The sequence below is a fragment of the Oncorhynchus masou genome, chromosome 10 (assembly GCF_036934945.1).
Source record: "Oncorhynchus masou masou isolate Uvic2021 chromosome 10, UVic_Omas_1.1, whole genome shotgun sequence".
NCBI classification, from domain to species: Eukaryota; Metazoa; Chordata; class Actinopteri; order Salmoniformes; family Salmonidae; genus Oncorhynchus; species Oncorhynchus masou.
Window position 1 is genome coordinate 44,805,946 of NC_088221.1, and position 19,402 is coordinate 44,825,347.

At 41.7% G+C, this 19,402-nt stretch overlaps 1 protein-coding gene across 1 annotated transcript in view; it reads left to right on the plus strand.

Annotated features, from left to right (window-relative positions):
• The window catches only part of LOC135547670 (glypican-6-like), a 172,676-nt gene extending 161,899 nt beyond the window's left edge, over nucleotides 1-10,777 (plus strand). Inside the window, exons 7-9 of the mRNA XM_064976866.1 lie at nucleotides 1,093-1,232; nucleotides 5,480-5,655; nucleotides 7,760-10,777. Of these exons, the coding sequence (XP_064832938.1) occupies nucleotides 1,093-1,232; nucleotides 5,480-5,655; nucleotides 7,760-7,977 (534 nt within the window). The 3' untranslated portion in view covers nucleotides 7,978-10,777. The remainder of the gene's footprint in view (nucleotides 1-1,092; nucleotides 1,233-5,479; nucleotides 5,656-7,759) is intronic.
• Nucleotides 10,778-19,402: the final 8,625 nt, after the last annotated feature.

The following is a 19,402-nucleotide window of genomic DNA, read 5'->3' on the forward strand; positions in this document are numbered from 1 at the left end:
TAGGTTACTTACAAGATGACTGACAACACCCCTGGGACAATTTACATTTGCAGCAGCGCTACGACTAATCAACGGCACAATGTTAGGGATTATCTGAGCAGGGCTTGGGTCACAGATTAGTCATTGTCTCAACGCAGCCTTGAAATGTACGGACAGGATCCATGAGCCAAGATGATTTGGATGGACACCGTTTCCAAAGGGTGACAAAGTTATCTATAAAAGTTACACCAACAGAGCTGCAGTAGCCTTTTAGCCAGCTGTGTAATGCCAGTAGCCTTTTAGCCAGCTGTGTAATGCCAGTAGCCTTTTAGCTGTGCCAGTAGCCTGCTGAATCTTTCACAGCCGTGACCCAGCGATGGTACCTGGCCTGAAATAATTGGCCGCTTTTTGGAATCTTTCAGAGCTAGAATCAGTTCTTTAAAGTACATTTTCAGCAGTTCTGAGCTAGTCCTCCTCGTGCCGTTTGACCCCACATGGACTGCGACAGTGCCAGCCCCCGGCATCAGTCGTAAAATGGTAGGAAGCAGCCTTGATAATGTCCTGTACTCATGCTCCAGGGTAGCACAGGGTTTTTGCCCGGAACCGAGATATTTCTCACCATAGAGCTGCCAATGATGACAGATGGTGAAATGGCTGAGTTCCTGCCGTTCTATTGCCTTGAGTGGTTTAGAAGGACCCTCAAAGTTTATGGTGAAAGTCACTAAGCATGTTGTGGTTGTTAAATACATGTGTCTGAGGATGACTCTGTGGGGTGCTGGGCTGGACCATAGAGAGAGATGCAATATTCTGTATCTATGGTCTGGACTAAGCTTATCTCAACTAGCCTTTATCGGTTCTTTATAGGGCACATGTTATTTGTCTCCTTGAGCTCTGGGTGAAATGCATTTTTAAACATGTATCCTCTCAGAATGTACACTGACAATTGTACCATTCTTTTAGCTGCAATATATGTGTTCCATGGGATGATAAAGTGGCAAGTGTACACTGCAGTCTTTATCCCAATATGATGTACCCCTCCCTGGTGAGTTTGCGTAACATCATCCTCAAGTCAGTGTGATGTTAAATCTACTTCTCCTTCTTTCACATGCTCAGTTGATTGACATCAAGGAGAAACTGAAGCTGTTCAAGAAGTTCTGGTCCAACCTGCCTGAGGACATCTGCAAGCCACACAGGGTGACAGCAGGGAATGCCACCGATGATGACCAGTGTTGGAATGGGCACACCAAGGGCAGGTAAGACTCGACTACAATAAGTGTTCGCACCTGAACACAGGCTGCTTACCCCAAACACTTGGGTAAACTAGCACTAAATTACAATATGTCTGGTCCCTGAATTAAGAACCTGATCATGTATTTTGCGCTGGCCCAAATACGGCAGTTCGCTATTGGAGAGACATTTCTGGCTGAGGCATTGCAAAAGGAGACATAAAAGCACCCGACCAAACAGTCTTAACAGATGGTGACTCCCTTTAAAGCTGAAATTCGCAGACTGTGGGCAACTCCAGTTCTGCAGTTGTTTTTTCACTTTTAAAGAAAACATGGGGGTTGAGCCCTGAGCAGAAAGAAGCATCATCCTCGGTTCTTGGATCTGAATCAGCTCGACCACAAAAGAGGGAAAAAAAGAGTAAAAGGCTACTCCAATCCTGACTGATCCAGAGTCCGGATAAACATTACATTGGGCATCATTTTGAAAAGTTGGAAGAGTGAATAAGAAATGGCCAAATTACTCCTGTTCTACATAACCAAATAAAATAAATTGTTAAATTTTTCTGCATCATTTTTGGACAGAAAGTTTCTGATTTTTGCAATGTTATATAAATGGAAAAAAATCTGTCCTTGGAACAGTCTTGATATGTTTGTCAAGAGAGATATCAGGGTTCAGAGGAACGCTGAGGTCCTTCACAGTTTTATTTGAGACAACTGAACAACTATCAAGATTAATTGTCAGATTCAACAGAAGATCTCTTGGTTTCTTGGGACTTAGAACTAGCATCTCTGTTTTGTCCGAGTTTAAAAGTAGAACATTTGCCGTCATCCACTTCCTTATGTCCAAAACACAGGCTTCCAGGTGGTGGGGATTTTGGGGCTTCACCATGTTTCATCGATATGTACAGCTGTGTGTCGTATGCATAGCACTGAAAGTTAACATTTTGTTTCCAAATGACATCCACAAGAGGTAAAATATATACTGAAAACAATAGTGTTCCTAAAACGTAGCCTTGAGGAACACCGGAATGTACAGTTGATTTGTCAGAGGACAAACAATCCACAAAGACAAACTGATATCTTTCTGACAGATAAGATCTAAACCAGGCCAGAACTTGTCCATGTAGACCTATTTGGGTTTCCAATCTCTCCAAAAGAATGTGGTGAATGACGGTATCAAAAGCAGCACTAAGGTCTAGGAGCACGAGGACAGATGCAGAGCCTCGGTCTGATGCCATTAAAAGGTCATTTATTATATATTTACTGGGACAAGGTTTGGATTTTTCAGGAGAGGCTTTATTACTGCCACTTTTGGTGAGTTTGGTACACATCCGATGGATAGAGAGCCGTTTATTATGTTCAACATAGGAGTGCCAAGCAGAGGAAGCAGCTCTTTCAGTAGTGTAGTTGGAATAGGGTCCAGTATGCAGCTTGAAGGTTTAGAGGCCATGATTATTTTCATCAACATGTCAAGAGATATAGTATTAAAAACCTGAGTGTCTCCCTTGATCCCAAGTTCTGGCAGTGTTGTGCAGACTCAGGACACTGAGCTTTGGAGGAATACGGAGATTTAAAGAGAAGTCTGTAATTTGCTTTCTAAAGATCATAATCTTTTCGTCAAAGAAGTTCATGAGGGTTGTTTGAGTAGGCTTGGTTTAACGCAAATACACTGAGGTGGCTCAGGGCTCAACCATAGACACACCTTGCCCAGAAGGCCAGCCCAAGGAGCCTCAGGGCTCAACCAAAGACACACCTTGCCCAGAAGGCCAGCCCAAGCCAGCTCAGGGCTCAACCAAAGACACACTTTGCCCAAAAGGCCAGCCCAAGGATCCTCAGGCGCTCAACTAAAGCTACACCTTGCCCAGAAGGCCAGCCCAAGGAGGCTCAGGGCTCAACCAAAGACACACCTTGCCCAGAAGGCCAGCCCAAGCCAGCTCAGGGCTCAACCAAAGACACACCTTGCCCAGAAGGCCAGCCCAAGCCAGCTCAGGGCTCAACCAAAGACACACCTTGCCCAGAAGGCCAGCCCAAGCCAGCTCAGGGCTCAATCAAAGACACACCTTGCCCAGAAGGTCAGCCCAAGCCAGCTCAGGGCTCAATCAAAGACACACCTTGCCCAGAAGGCCAGCCCAAGCCAGCTCAGGGCTCAATCAAAGACACACCTTGCCCAGAAGGTCAGCCCAAGCCAGCTCAGGGCTCAATCAAAGACACACCTTGCCCAGAAGGCCAGCCCAAGCCAGCTCAGGGCTCAACCCACATATTTTCATTCAAAGTAAAAAATAAAAATAAATAAAAAACAGAGTGGCATCGACGAATAGCTGATTCCATTTTTAATGTTGGTTTTAATTTGCTTTGATGTCTTAACCAGCATAATGCCTCGTTGCTGGAATTAATTGCGTTAGCGGCCAAAATGTTTGTAAACTGAAGTTAAATTATGCTTTGTCCTAAAAGGGGAGACTAATAAACTACTGTTATTCCAAGGTCATAAACATCCTGTACTTGTATGTGCATATTACTTAGAACTTAAAGTCCCAAGGTCACTATCTGCACAAAGCATAGTTCTGAGATATTGAGAATCAATGTTTTTACATCCCAGATCTCAGAACTGTTTTGTAGTGAATTCTTATTTCATAACCCATTTTAAGGTTCTCACCTTAAAGGTACCTAAAGTGCAGAGTATCAAACTCCTGAGATGCTTGTAAATCATGTTTTTTTTAGGAGGGTGCAATCACAGTTCTTTCTGACAATTGTTCCGTTTTTAAGACTACTGCAGCTATTTCAATGCATAACAGAATAACACTATTTTACTAAGATAGAGCCCGAACCTATCATCAAATATATTAAGCCATGTATTATGGTCATCAGACAAATTACTATCATCACTGAACAACGATGTGACAACATTTACTTAAAGATTTCTGACCGCGTTGTTATTTTGCTTCCATGCCATTATTGCTGGCAAGTCTAGCCTAGACCATACTTAGACGGACATGGCAAAGACGTGTTCGGATTCGTCCATCGGTATTTGTTCAGGCTTGTAATTGGATTGCAGATATAACCTTCTAGTACCAAGTTCAATTGGGTTTATTCAATCCAACTTTCTTTCTTTCCATTTGTTTCACTTAAAATGTTTTTTTTTTAAATCTAACATCACAGACATATGAAGAACCATCTAAAGATCAATTATATGTGACTAACTCATTACTAAATGAGTCATTATGAATGTAATATTTAATTGTGTATGATAATTACATAGAGGTTGCATTTATCCCAGCGTTCTTGAATTGTGATCTCTTCCCCGTCTTTCTTGATATGCCAGGTTGTCTAGATGCGGAAACATACTTCCCCCTTACTGGTTTTTCTACGGGTTTGAACACCCAAAGGTTGAGATACAAACATAACTGAAGATGCTGAAGGCACTGTTACCATGTCAACTATCGTCGGTTTTGTTGCCTGACCAGAATAACCTGTGATAGGTTGTGTGGGTGTTCCAAATAAGTTGTCAGATGTTTAGAAAGCGTATTATTATGCCGTTGCTGTCTTGTTTGAGAGTTTAGGTTTTTAATCAGGTTTTAGTTCAAATATGATAAAAAATCAAATAAAATAAAGTATACATCTTGGTGTGTTATTACCCAAAGCTGTCTGACTGTTTCAGAGCAGCACAGACTGGTGGATGTGGGGAAACATTGCACAGCCTTGGATGGGTGGCACCGGTGACTGAGTTGTGAAATAATAAATAGCAAGTGACCCTTGTAACAATTTCCCTGGAGAAATATCTTCAAAGTATGTCAAAACATCCCTAGACAAGTGCCTTTCAAGAGCTCACTCTACTCACCCTGGTCACCCCTGACAGACCTGTGCTATTCCAGCCTGTCAGAAGGAGAGCAGAGGACAAAAACAACAGTGTAGAGAGTTACATGGTGGGTCCAGCCTTTGTCTCTGTCCTGTCTTATCCAACTGGAGGGTGCAGAGCCCACAGCCTCAGTTCCGGAGAATTCTGTTTGACAGACACAGCATGCAGGGGAGGCCAGACCAGACTATAATGAGGCTGTTGAGTGTCATTAACTGCTCTGCCATTTACTCTCATTCACCCGAAGTCTCTGTGTTGCACCAATGTTCCACATGAAATGTTCTACTAATTGTCTAACAAATTGGTGTTTGCCTCGGTGTGCAGAAGACATGATTTCTTAAAAAAACAGTTGCATTGGTAACTATGGGAACTCTTTTTAATATGTATGAAAATGAAAAGGAATGGTTATTGTCTGGCCTGGCAGGTATTTCCCAGAGGTTCTGAAAGACGGATTGACCAATCAGGTGAATAACCCTGAGGTGGGCGTGGACATCACCAGGCCGGACACGTTCATTCGCCAGCAGATCATGGCTCTGAGAGTGATGACAAACAAGTTAAAAAATGCCTACAATGGCAATGATATCTACTTTCAAGACTCAAGTAAGTAACACTCCACATATACGGTGCATTCGGAAAGCATTCAGACCTCTTGACTTTTTCCACATTTTGTTACGTTTCACCTTATTCTAAAATGGATGAAATAGTTTTTTTTCCATCATCAATCTACACACAAAACCCCATAATGACAAAGCAAAATGAGGTTTTTTGAAAAAATCTAATTCAGTAAAAATTTTAAACGGAAATATCACATTTACATAGGTATTCAGACCCTTTACGCAGTACTTTGTTGAAGCACCTTTGGCAGCGATTACAGCCTTGAGGGTTCTTGGGTATGACGTTACAAACTTGCAACACCTGATTTGGTGAGATTCTCCCATTTTACTCTGCCGATCCTTTCAAGCTCTGCCAGGTTGGATGGTGAGCTTCGCTGCACAGCTATTTTCAGGTCTCTCCAGAGATGTTGTATCGGGTTCAAGTCCGGGCTATGGCTTGGCCCACTCAAGGACATTCAGAGACTTGTCCCGAAGCCACACCTGCGTTGTTTTGGCTGTGTGCTTAGGATCGTTGTCCTGTTGGAAGGTGAACCTTTGCCCTAGTCTGAGGTCTTGAGCGCTCTGGAGCAGGTTTTCATCAAGGATCTCTCTGTACTTTGCTCCAAGCGGGTTGTCATGTGTCTTTTACTGAGGAGTGACTTCCGTCTGGCCACTCTTCCATAAAGGCCTTATTAGTGGAGTGCTGCAGAGATGATTGCCCTTCTGGAAGGTTCTCCCGTCTCCACAGAGGAACTCTGGGCCTCTTTCAGAGTGACCAACGGGTTCTTGACCAAGGCCCTTCTCTCCCGATTGCTCAGTTTGTCAGGTTGTCTTGGTGGTTCCAAACTTATTTAATTTAAGAAAATGATTGAGGCCACTGTGTTGTAGACCTTCAATGCTGAAGAATCATTTTGGTACCTTTCCCCAGATCTGTTCTTCGACACAATCCTTTCTTGGAGCTCTATGGGCAATTCCTTCGACATCATGGCTTGGTTTTTACTATGCCATGCACTGTCAACTGTGTGACCTTTATATAGACAGGTGTGTGCATTTCCAAATCATGTCCAATCAATTGAATTTACTACGAGTGGACTCCAAGATGTAGAAACATCTCAAGGATGATCGATGGAAACAGAATGCACCTGAGCTCAAGTCTCATAGCAAAGGGTCTGAATATATTTCTGTTTTTTAAATATTTTTTATATATACATTTGCAAACATTTAAAAAAGAATCTGTTTTCACATATGGCGTGTGTAAGTTGATGAGGAAAATCATTAATTTAATCCATTTTAGAATAAAGCTGTAACCTAACAAAACGTGGAAAAAGTCAAGGGGTCTGAATACTTTCTGAATGCACTGTGTATATACAGTACCAGTCAAAAGTTTGGACACACCGACTCATTCAAGGGTTCTTCTATATTTTACACATTTCTACATCAAAACTATGAAATAACACATATGGAATCATGGAGTAACTAAAAAAGTGTATAACAAATCAAAACACATTTTATATATTAGATTGTTCAAGAGTGTGATGCCAGCTTTGCCAAGAGTGTGATGCCAGCTTTGCCAAGAGTGTGATGCCAGCTTTGCCAAGAGTGTGATGCCAGCTTTGCCAAGAGTGTGATGCCAGCTTTGCCAAGAGTGTGATGCCAGCTTTGCCAAGCGTGTGATGACAGCTTTGCCAAGAGTGTGCAAAGCTGTCAAGGCAAAGGGTGGCTACTTTGAAGAATCTCAAATATTATATATATTTTGATTTGTTTTTGGTTACTACATGATTCCATATGTTTTATGTCATAGTTTTGATGTCTTCACTGTTATTCCACAATGTAGAAAATGTTAAACATAAAGAAAAACACTTGAATGAGTAGGTGTTCTAAAACTTTTGACTGGTACTGTATACATATATATTATATTATTAAACGTTTTCATATTCAAAATCTGCAATAATCTTTCCTGTGTTCATGTTTTCATTTTAACGTTGAAAGTGTATTTTATATTAATAGTCTCTGTCAGTTGCTCTTTCTGTTAGTTGTTCTCGGTCAGTTCCTCTCCCTGTATATCTTAGGACTGCTCATTGTGCTCTGTGTGTTCCTGTGCTGTTGTCCAGGCGACGAGGGCAGTGGCTCGGGCAGTGGCAGCGGCTGCACGGAGGCCTGCGTCACTGAGTTTGACTTTGCCAGCACCGAGGCCCCGGTGGTGGGAGCAGACCGGAGCGGGAGTGGCCCGATGGAGGATTCAGCAGCAGCCACACACCCTGCCCCCTCAGCAGCCCTGCTGGCCAGCCTGGCCCTTTCAGCCCTGGCACTGCACAGACTATGGAGATAATGCTGGGGGAACTCACCCAACGTGGACAGTAGGGTCTCTCTCTACGCTGTGTTTTTCTACCCAAACAGACTGGAGCTACAGTCAAGCAGACAGTATTCAGGCAGCCTTGGCCTCTCGGATAGATAGAGGGGTCTACTCTGCTCTGGAGACAGCAGTCATGCATCTTGGTTCCCCTTTCCTCCTCCCAAAGAGTGTCTGGTTGTTGATTCCATCCTTAGGCAGGGCTTCACTTGACTGCAGTCACTCCAAGATAGAAACAGATGATCTCCTGTTAAACATTGTTCAAGAATTACTTTTGTCTGGCACAAGGCAGATGTTATTAGGTCTCCATGAAAAAAAAGCCCTTGCACTTTTGGTCCTATTTTATTTTGAATTTTTCTCAATGCTATAGATGGTTATTGTGTTTTTTCCACTGTGAGTATGTGGAGAGGTTACACCAAGAGGTGACCAGGAGTCACAGATAAAACATGTTTACTCTGGTTTACTGTTATACCACGTTATACTATGAGGTGATCTCAGTTGACAGGTATTTTACTTGTTGACAGGTTAGAAGTGCATTTCTTCATTCAAATAACAAACCTCAGACGACCCCAAAATCATATTTTAAAAATAAAAATAGAAACAGTACGGCTGTCACAATAATTGTTGGTTTCTACCTTGTTTCCTCTGCTTTAAATATTATTGATTACATCTACATTGACAGTAAATGATACCAATGAAACATGTTTGTCGTTATTCATGTAAGGTAAGATATTCTTTTACCAGTTACTGCTACTCTGAAAATATAGTTTACCAAGCTACCAATTACTTCAAACTGGAAGAAGTTAAGCTACACAAAAGCTACCCTAATAATGTTAACGCTAATAATACAAAATATATATATATTTGTTAACTAAAGTTACTTTCAAAAAGTATTTCACTACATCCAAACTACTTCAAAAATGAATGATCATATGCAAATCCAAAAATGTCATAGACTACAAATTGCATCTTTGGGATAAAATGTTAACAGAATGTGTAATTGTGTCTATTAAACACAAGCACAATGTTCCAAGTGAGAATTAGTCAAGTCAGATGCTAAAAAAAAAAGTAAATTATTTCCTACCCGTATCTTGCAAAAAGAGTAATTCCAGTTGTTAGCTACACCACTACATGGTAACAAGTCATTAACTACTGAAAACACTACCAAGATTAGAATGTAGTTCAACTACCACCAAGCTACTGCAAAATGTAGTTAAATTACTAGTTGAGCTACATGTAGTTCACTACTCCCCAACACTGTGTATTGCTCATATCTGATATGGGTTTATACCATTTACTGCGTTCTATTCTTTTGAGTGCAAATGTTATCGTATCACAAAGAACCTCATCAGAAATATTGCTTTATGTTCTATGGTGATATCCACTATGTATTTTCTAATCATTGAAAAGAGTAAGAGAATGGTCAAACGTGCAAACTATCCGCCTGCATTTATTGGTGGGAGGTTATTGAAGGCATACATTCATTTAGTCCCTTTCAAGTGTCACTATTGTTTTATATCCTTTGATATGAACCTTTACCTGATAACTCAGGATTGATATGTTTTTAGTTATGTTTTTATTGTTAATTCAACTTTAACTGCACATGCTTAACTTCATAAGAATACTGTATGTTCATCTGCCTTGCAAAGGGTTTTCATTACCAACAATGTGATGTCTTGAACTTCCCATCTGTCGTTAATAAAGGCAAATTTAGATACAGGAAGACACCTTGTTCTAAAAATTCTAGCAAGCCCTTCTCGTGTACAGTACACAACATTGATTCAAACCAGACTGTCTGCATTCATTCATTCATTACTAAAAAACAATAAATAATGACTAAGGATCAACAAGATGACGTGCCAAATTGTAGTAGGTTAAAAGCACATTGAAGGCTAAAAATGCAGAAGACCAAAAAGACACCTGCATTTATCTCTGGCGCCTGGGGGGTTCTATCTGCGGTGAAAGGCTCAATGCCGACCACAGACACCTGTGAAATGAGAATTATAGAAGGTAGAGAGTGTCTGGACAGGGTTGAATGCTCCAGTGAGGATGGGCAGTAGAGCATGCCTACAGAGACTAGGAAGAGGATCGGTATTACTGAAAGGAGAGTTCTGTATTCCCCCCCTTCAAACGCTAGCCAACAAAACCCGTCTGTGTTCGGTGTTCTCAGAGGCCAGCTAAGCTTACATAACAAGGGAGTTAGGATTATATTAAAATCCTTCAGCTTTTATCATGGTCTCTTAATGGACTCAGTGCAGCATATAAATTGTGTGAGCTTGCTTCGTTGCCTCTTGATAAACCAGTATTAGTGTTCATCTTGTATGAATGTAAGGCAAAATTATGATGTGCAAAATTATGGAGAACAAAACATTTTGTCCCTTTGTCAGTGTGTCCTTAAAATAAGATTCTTTAATATGAATAATTATCTTGCAGGATGCTGTTTTTTATTTTGCGTATCATTGCACTTTTAATGGTAATATATTTGCAATATTTTGTCTTGAAAATTGATGTTTATGGATCAGCAAATTAATGTCAAACAAATGTTTCCGAAACATTATTCATCAACATTTCATACAGTCAAATGCATTCTATTGTAACAAAAAGAAGATCATGATGATATCTGTTGCTTAGAATTGGAGAACTGATTCAAGCCAATAAGGTTGATGATCGTACAAACAAAAATGCCTTACAGTTTTTTAATGCAATTAAAATGGTTGCATCTGTGTTTTGTTACTCTTTCTTGCAAATAAATATTTATTAAAAAGATTGTAACAGCTTTGCAATTTGATGACATACATTTGTAATTTCGAGAGAAAAATGATTGAAATGCATAATACAATTTTTTTTAAAGTATATTATAACGGATGCTTCAGTTAGGGAAAAACACAGGGTAATGTCAATCTTACGGGTTATAATGAGATTTAGGTGACAATATCCTATTATTAAATCATTTTTAATTGTATTACCTTTATTTAACTAGGCAAGTCAGTTAAGAACAAATTCTTATTTTCAATGATGGTGGGGTAACTGCCTTGTTCAGTGGCAGAATGACAGATTTTACCCTGTCAGCTCGGGGATTCGATCTCGCAACTTTTCAGTTAACTTTCTCAACACTCTAACCACTAGGCTACCTGCCACCCGTAGCTACAAGTATAAGCAAGCACTGTAAACATTGTACTGTAAATTCCCATCAATAATGTATTGTATGACAGGGTGCGAGTATGTTCAAGTTTCTATCATGAATAACAGCTAAAGCATGAATATATATGAATCACATATACATAGGAGTTCTACTTTACAGTGTTATCTCCAGTTTTCACATTGTTCCTGGTTGCTTTACAGTGCTATCAGCAGGTTTCACATTGTTCCTGGTTGCTTTAGTGTTATCTCCAGGTTTCACATTGTTCCTGGTTGCTTTAGTGTTATCTCCAGGTTTCACATTGTTCCTGGTTACTTTAGTGTTATCTCCAGGTTTCACATTGTTACTGGTTGCTTTACAGTGCTATCAGCAGGTTTCACATTGTTACTGGTTGCTTTACAGTGCTATCAGCAGGTTTCACATTGTTACTGGTTGCTTTACAGTGCTATCAGCAGGTTTCACATTGTTACTGGTTGCTTTACAGTGCTTTATCTAGCAGGTTTCACATTGTTTACAGTGTTACAGGTTTCACATTGTTACTGGTTGCTTTACAGTGCTATCAGCAGGTTTCACATGGTTACTGGTTGCTTTACAGTGCTATCAGCAGGTTTCACATTGTTACTACAGGTTGCAGGTTTACATTGTTACTGGTTGTACTATCAGCAGGTTTCACATGGTTACTGGTTGCTTTACAGTGCTATCAGCAGGTTTCACATTGTTACTGGTTGCTTTACAGTGCTATCAGCAGGTTTCACATTGTTACTGGTTGCTTTACAGTGCTATCAGCAGGTTTCACATTGTTACTGGTTGCTTTACAGTGCTATCAGCAGGTTTCACATTGTTACTGGTTGCTTTACAGTGCTATCAGCAGGTTTCACATTGTTACTGGTTGCTTTACAGTGCTATCAGCAGGTTTCACATTGTTACTGGTTGCTTTACAGTGCTATCAGCAGGTTTCACATTGTTACTGGTTGCTTTACAGTGCTATCAGCAGGTTTCACATTGTTACTGGTTGCTTTACAGTGCTATCAGCAGGTTTCACATGGTTCCTGGTTACTTTACAGTGTTATCTGCAGTGCTATTTTCACATTGTTACTGGTTGCTTTACAGTGCTATGTTACTGGTTGCTTTACAGTGTTATCAGCAGGTTTCACATTGTTACTGGTTGCTTTACATTCAGGTTTCACATTGTTACTGGTTGCTTTCAGTGTTATGCAGGTTTCACATTGTTCCTGGTTACTTTACAGTGCTATCTGCAGGTTTCACATTGTTCCTGGTTCCTGTTTCACATTGTTACTTTACAGTGTTTTCATTGTTACATGTGACTTATTGTTTTTGGACCAGGTTTAACTGGTTGCTTTACAGTGCTATCAGCAGGTTTCACATTGTTACTGGTTGCCTTCCCATTGTTACCCTTGGGACAACGCTTTACAGTGCCCATTGTTGGGGCGCTATCTGCAGGACATGGTTCCTGGTTACTTTACAGTGTCTGCAGGTTTTACATCATTATAGGTTTCACAGTTTCTTTGTGTTGTTTCACAGTTCAAAGTGTTATCCATCTTTACCAGGGAGGAAAGACTCCCATGATGCTCGTCATTAATTTGCTTTACAGGGAGGAAAGCATGATGCTCATTAATTTGCTCGTCTAATGTAATTTAAGTGGTAACGACGAGTCAATCCACCACTTTTCTGACACATTAATTAGTTTTCTTTTGTGCGTTTCACAAAGCCAGCCACGCAGAGTGTTGCTGCGTAGTAGGATATTTACTGTGTGTTGACTGACAACTGAACAGCAAAGCGATGACTAGTTTATAATAGATGTCGAACTATCTGAATGAAGTCAATCTCCTATAATCAAATCAAAGTTTATTTGTCGCGTGCCTGAATACAACCGGTGTAGACCTTAAAGTGAAATGCTTACTTACAGGCTCTAACCAACAGTGTGATTTTAAGTAAAAAAAACAAGTATTAGGTGAACAATAGATAAGTAAAGACAAAAAAACAACAGTAAAAAGACAGTGAAAAATAAAAGTAGCGAGGCTACATACAGGCACCGGTTAGTTGGGCTAATTGAAGTAGCATCTACATGAATGTATAGTTAAAGTGACTGTGCATATATGATAAACAGGAAGTAGCAGCAGTGTAAATGGGGGGAGGGACAATTCAAATAATCCAAGTAACCATTTGATTACCTGTTCAGGAGTCTTATGGCTTGGGGGTAAAAACTTTTGTGAAGCCTTTTGAGAGGTCCTAGTCTTGGCGCTCCGGTATCACTTGCCATGTGGTAGCAGAGAGAACATTCTATGACTGGGGTGGCTGGGGTCATTGACAATTTTTAGGGCCTTCCTCTGACACTGCCTGGTGTAGAGGTCCTGGATGGCAGGCAGCTTAGCCCCAGTGATGTACTGGGCCATACGCACTACCCTCTGAAGTGCCTTGCGGTCAGAGGCCGAGTAGTTGGCGTACCAGGCAGTGATGCAACCAGTCAGGATGCTCTCTGTTGCAGCTGTAGAACCTTTTGAGGATCTGAGGACCCATGCCAAATCTTTTTAGTTTCCTGAGGGGGAAGAGGCTTTGTCGTGCCCTCTTCACGACTGTCTTGGTGTGTTTGGACCGTTCTAGTTTGTTGGTGATGTGGACACCAAGGAACTTGAAGCTCTCAACCTGCTCCACTACAGCCCCATCGATGAGAATGGGGCTGCGCTCTGTCCTTCTTTTCCTGTAGTCCACAATCATCTCCTTTGTCTTGATTATGTTGAGGGTTAGGTAGTTATTCTGGCACCACTCGGCCAGGTCTCTGACCTCTTCCCTATAGGCTGTCTCATCGTTGTCTGTGATCAGACCTATCACTGTTGTGTCATCTGCAAACTTAATGATGGGGTTGGGGTCGTGCCTGGTCACGCAGTCGTGGGTGAACAGGGAGTACAGGAGGGGACTTAGCATGCACCCCTAAAGGACTCCAGTGTTGAGGATCAGCATGTGTTGTAACCTACCCTCACCACCTCGGGGCGGCCCGTCAGAAAGTCCAGGATCCAGTTGCAGAGAGAGGTGTTTAGTTCCAGGATCCTTAGCTTAGTGATGAGCTTTGAGTGTACTATGGTGTTGAATGCTGAGCTGTAGTCAATGAATAGCATTCTCACGTAGGTGTTCCTTTTCGCCAGGTGGGAAAGGGCAGTGTGGAGTGCAATAGAGATCATCTTCTGTGTATCTGTTTGGGCGGTATGCAAATTGGAGTAGGTCTAGGGTTCCTGGGATAATGGTGTTAATGTGAGCCATTACCAGCCTTTCAAAGCACTTCATGGCTATGGATGTGAATGCTACAGGTCTGTAGTCATTTAGGCAGGTTTCCTTAGTGTTCTTGGGCACAGGGACTATGGTGGTCTATTTGGAACATGTTGGTATTACAGACTCAATCAGGGACATGTTGAAAATGTCAGTGAAGACACCTGCCAGTTGGTCAGCACATGCCTGGAGCAGACATCCTGGTAATCCATCTGGCCGACCGGCCTTGTGAATGTTGACCTGTTTAAAGGTCTTACTCACATTGGGTACAGAGAGCGTGATCACACAGTCATCTGGAACAGCTGATACTCTCATGCATGCCTCAGTGTTGCTTGCCTCGAAGCGAGTATAGAAGTGATTTAGCTCATCTGGTAGGCTCGTGTCATTCTCTTTGTAGTCTAATAGTTTGCAAGCCCTACCACATAAGATGAGCGTCAGAGCCAGTGTATTACGATTCAATCTTAGCCCTGTATTGGGGCTTTGCCTGTTTGATGGTTCGTCGGAGGGCATAGCCGTATTTCTTATAAGCTTCCGGGTTAGAGTCCCGCACCTTGAATGCGGCAGCTCTACCTTTTAGCTCAGTGCTATTGTTGCCTGTAATTCATGGCTTCTGGTTGGGGAATGTACGTACAGTCACTGTGGGGATGACGTCCTCCATGCCCTTATTGATAAAGCCAGTGACTGATGTGGTGTACTCCTCAGTGCTATCGGAAGAATCCCGGAACATATTCCGGTCTGTGCTAGCAAAACAGTCCTGTAGTTTAGCATCTGCTTCATCTGACCACTTTTCTATAGACCGAGTCACTGGTGCTTCATGATTTAGTTTTTTCTTGTAAACAGGAATGAGGAGGATATAAATGTGGTCAGATTTACAAAATGGTGTGGAGTTTAGGTGATCGAGGTGGCAGGGTAGCCTAGTGGTTAGAGCGTTGTACTTGTAACCAAAAGGTTGCAAGTTCAAATCCCTGAGCTGACAAGGTACAAATCTGTCATTCTGACCCTGAACAGGCAGTTAACCCACTGTTCCTAGGCTGTTAAGAATGTTCTTAACTGACTTGCCTAGTAAAATAAAAAAAATCTAGAATTTATTTCCCTCTGGTTGCGCATTTAACATGTTGATTGAGGTAAAACTGATTTAATTTTCTCTGCATTAAAATCCCAGGGCCCCGGAGCGCCGCCTCTGGGTGAGCTGTTTCCTGTTTGCTTATTTCCTTTAACAGCTGACTGAGTACAGTCTTAGTGCCAGCTTCCGTCTGTGGGGGTAAGTAAACAACACCGAAAAGTATGGATGAAAACTCTCTTGGCAAATTGTGTAGTCTACAGTTTATCATAAGATACTCCACTTTAGGCGGGCAAAATCTAGAGACTTCCTTAGATTTAGTGCACCTGCAGTTGTTTACAAATATGCACAGACCGCTGCCCCCACTTGTCTTATCAGAGTGTGTTGTTCTGTCTTGCTGGTGCAGCGTATATCCTGCTAGCTTAATATCCATATCCCTTTGCCATTCAAGGATCATGCAAAGGGGTTATATGTCCATGCCATCGGGACAAGTAAACCAGAAGTGCAAGTTTCAACATGGTACAGACTAACCTAGACAGCCAATCAGGATATGGTGATATGTTAGGCACATGAGAATTAGAATGTGGCAAATATTAGTAAATTATTGCATTCAATCCATTCTGGCTTTTGCAGGCTACCTGAGACATGAAAGTGGGAGGGCGTACAGCTGTCGTTAATTTATTAATGCACAATTTGCCTAAATGGGTAATGGAAACACTTCAACCACAAAAAAAATGTATTTGACACTGTAGGTTTTTGTGATTTTTTTTTTTTTTTACTTTTTAGATGTGACATAATTATGTCCAGCTGTTTTTTTCTACACGATAGTTAAATGGAAATGCATCCTAGCAGGCAACTGTCGCATATATTTTCTATGGAAACTTAATAAATGTTGACAAAAATATCACTGGACAAGTTAATGGAAACATAGCTAGTATAGTCTACCGAAGCTCGGTTAATTTGGCTCCCTATTTTGCATAGGCTACTGGTAGGCCTATCTGCAGATGAACTATGAAACATTAGATGAAGATGGTGAATCATCACTGCAGGAACAAAATATGATAATTAGATCCCTCACCAACATGGTCTCAGAGCATTTAGTATTATTCTGTATGTAAATACATGACACACTCCATTTAGAGTTTGGGGAAGGGTGAGCTAACATGCTAAGTAGTTGCAAAGTAGCTAAAAAAGTGGTAGTTAGTTAAAATGCTAAAGATGTCTGTGATGAGATTTGAATTCGCAACCTTTGGGTTGCTAGACGTTTGCATTATTCACCCACCCACCCATCCTGACCAACCCACCCTACTTTATTTTGGTTTACATTTACTTTTTTCTTTATTTTTCTTTATTTCACCTTTATTTAACCAACAAATTCTCATTTGCAACTGCGACCTGGCCAAGATAAAGCACAGCAGTTCGACACATACAACAACACAGAGTTACACATGAAATAAACAAACATACAGTCAATAATACAGTAGAATAAAAGAAAAGTCTTTATACAGTGTGTGCAAATGAGGTAAGATAAGGGAGGTAAGGCAATAACTAGGCCATGGTGGTGAAGTAATTACAATATAGCAATTAAACACTGGAATGGTAGATGTGCAAGTAGAGATACTGGGGTGCAAAGGAGCAAGATAAATAAATACGGTATGGGGATGAGGTAGTTGGATGGGCTGTTTACAGATGGGCTATGTACAGGTGCAGTGATCTGTGAGCTGCTCTGACAGCTGGTGCTTAAAGCTAGTGAGGGAGACAAGAGTCTCCAGCTTCAGTGATTTTTGCAGTTCGTTCCAGTCATTGGCAGCAGAGAACTGTAAGGAAAGGCGACCAAAGGAGGAATTGGCTTTGGGGGTGACCAGTGAGATATACCTGCTGGAGCACGTGCTATGGGTGGGTGCTGCTATGGAGACCAGTGAGCTGAGATAAGGCTGGGATTTACCTATCAGAGACTTGTAGATGACCTGGAGCCAGTGAGTTTGGCGACGAGTATGAAGCAAGGGCCAGCCAACGAGAGCGTACAGGTCGCAGTGGTGGGTAGTATATGGGGCTTTGGTGACAAAACGGATGTCACTGTGATAGACTGCATCCAATTTGTTGAGTAGAGTGTTGGAGGCTATTTTATAAATGGCATCGCCAAAGTCGAAAATTGGTAGGATGGTCAGTTTTACAAGGGTATGTTTGGCAGCATGAGTGAAGGGTGCTTTGTTGCGAAATAGGAAGCCGATTCTAGATTTAATTTAAGATTGGAGATGCAAAATGTGAGTCTGGAAGGACAGTTTACAGTCTAGCCAGACACCTAGGTATTTGTAGTTGTCCACATACTCTAAGTCAGAACCGTCCAGAGTAGTGATGCTGGACGGGGGGGAAGGTGTGGGCAGTGATTGGTTGAAGAGCATGCATTTAGTTTTACATTCATTTAGGAGCAGTTGGAGGCCACGGAAGGAGAGTTGTATGGCATTGAAGCTCGTCTGGAGATTAGTTAACACAGTGTCCAAACAAGGGCCAGAAGTATACAGAATGGTGTCGTCTGCGTAAAGGTGGATCAGAGAATCACCAGCAGCAAGAGCAACATCATTGATGTACACAGAGAAGAGAGTCGGCCCGGGAATTGAACCCTGTGGCACCCCCATAGAGACTGCCAGAGGTCTGGACAACAGGCCCTCCGATTTGACACACTGAACTCTATCAGAGAAGTAGTTGGTGAACCAGGCGAGGCAATCATTTGAGAAACCAAGGCTGTTGAGTCTGCCAAAAAGAATGTGGTGATTGACAGAGTTGAAAGCCTTGGACAGGTCGATGAATACGGCTGCACAGTAATGTCTCTTATCAGTGGCGGTTATGATATCGTTTAGGACCTTGAGCATGACTGAGGTGCACCCATGACCAGCTCTGAAACCAGATTGCGTAGCGGAGAAGGTATGGTGGGATTCGAAATGGTCGGTAATCTGTTTGTTAACTTGGCTTTCGAAGACCTTGCAAAGGCAGGGTCGGATAGATATAGGTCTGTAGCAGTTTGGGTCTAGAGTGTCTCCACCTTTGAAGAGGGGGATGACCGTGGCAGCTTTCCAATCTTTGGGAATCTCAGACGATACAAAAGAGAGGTTGAACAGGCTAGTAATAGAGGTTGCAACAATTTTGGCAGATAATATTAAAAAGAGAGGGTCCAGATTGTCTAGTCGCCTTTGTTTTGTCTAGTCTGAGACCAGGCTGCCCTCACGGAATCAAAAATATAAAAATGTATCTACCTTAGTAGGGAATCAACTAAATGTATTAATTTGTCCAAGTTTATTATAAGACATGAACAGAATGCATCAGTGATTCGTATTTCTGAAGAGGCAACCAGAATGTTGTGTGTGCAAGCGTATGTGTGCGTATTTACCTCTTTGTGGTAGATGGAACGGCTTTCCCAAAAGCCTTATCAAGTAAATGTTAACTACAAAGTAGCCTATGCTTACATGGCAGAATGATATCTTGATTATTTTCATCAATCCAGTGGGTATTTGTTTTGCAAACTCTACCATCACATGTTCACTACAAAAACACAGCTAAACAACAATTAAAGGGTGACTCCACCCAAAGGGTGACTACACCCAAAGGGTGACTACACCCAAAGGGTGACTCCACCCAAAGGGTGACTCCACCCAAAGGGTGACTCCACCCAAAGGGTGACTACACCCAAAGGGTGACTCCACCCAAAGGGTGACTCCACCCAAAGGGTGACTACACCTAAAGGGTGACTACACCCAAAGGGTGACTAACCCCAATTTTTCTCAGACATCCAAAGTGGTCTCCTGATGTGGTTTAATCATTGTCTTGAACATCCAATTTTCTTGTTTTTCTATTAATCCTTAACACTCATGCCTCAATCGAATCAACATAAGTCCAAAACCCCATCATTATCTGTCTGTTTAAGCTCG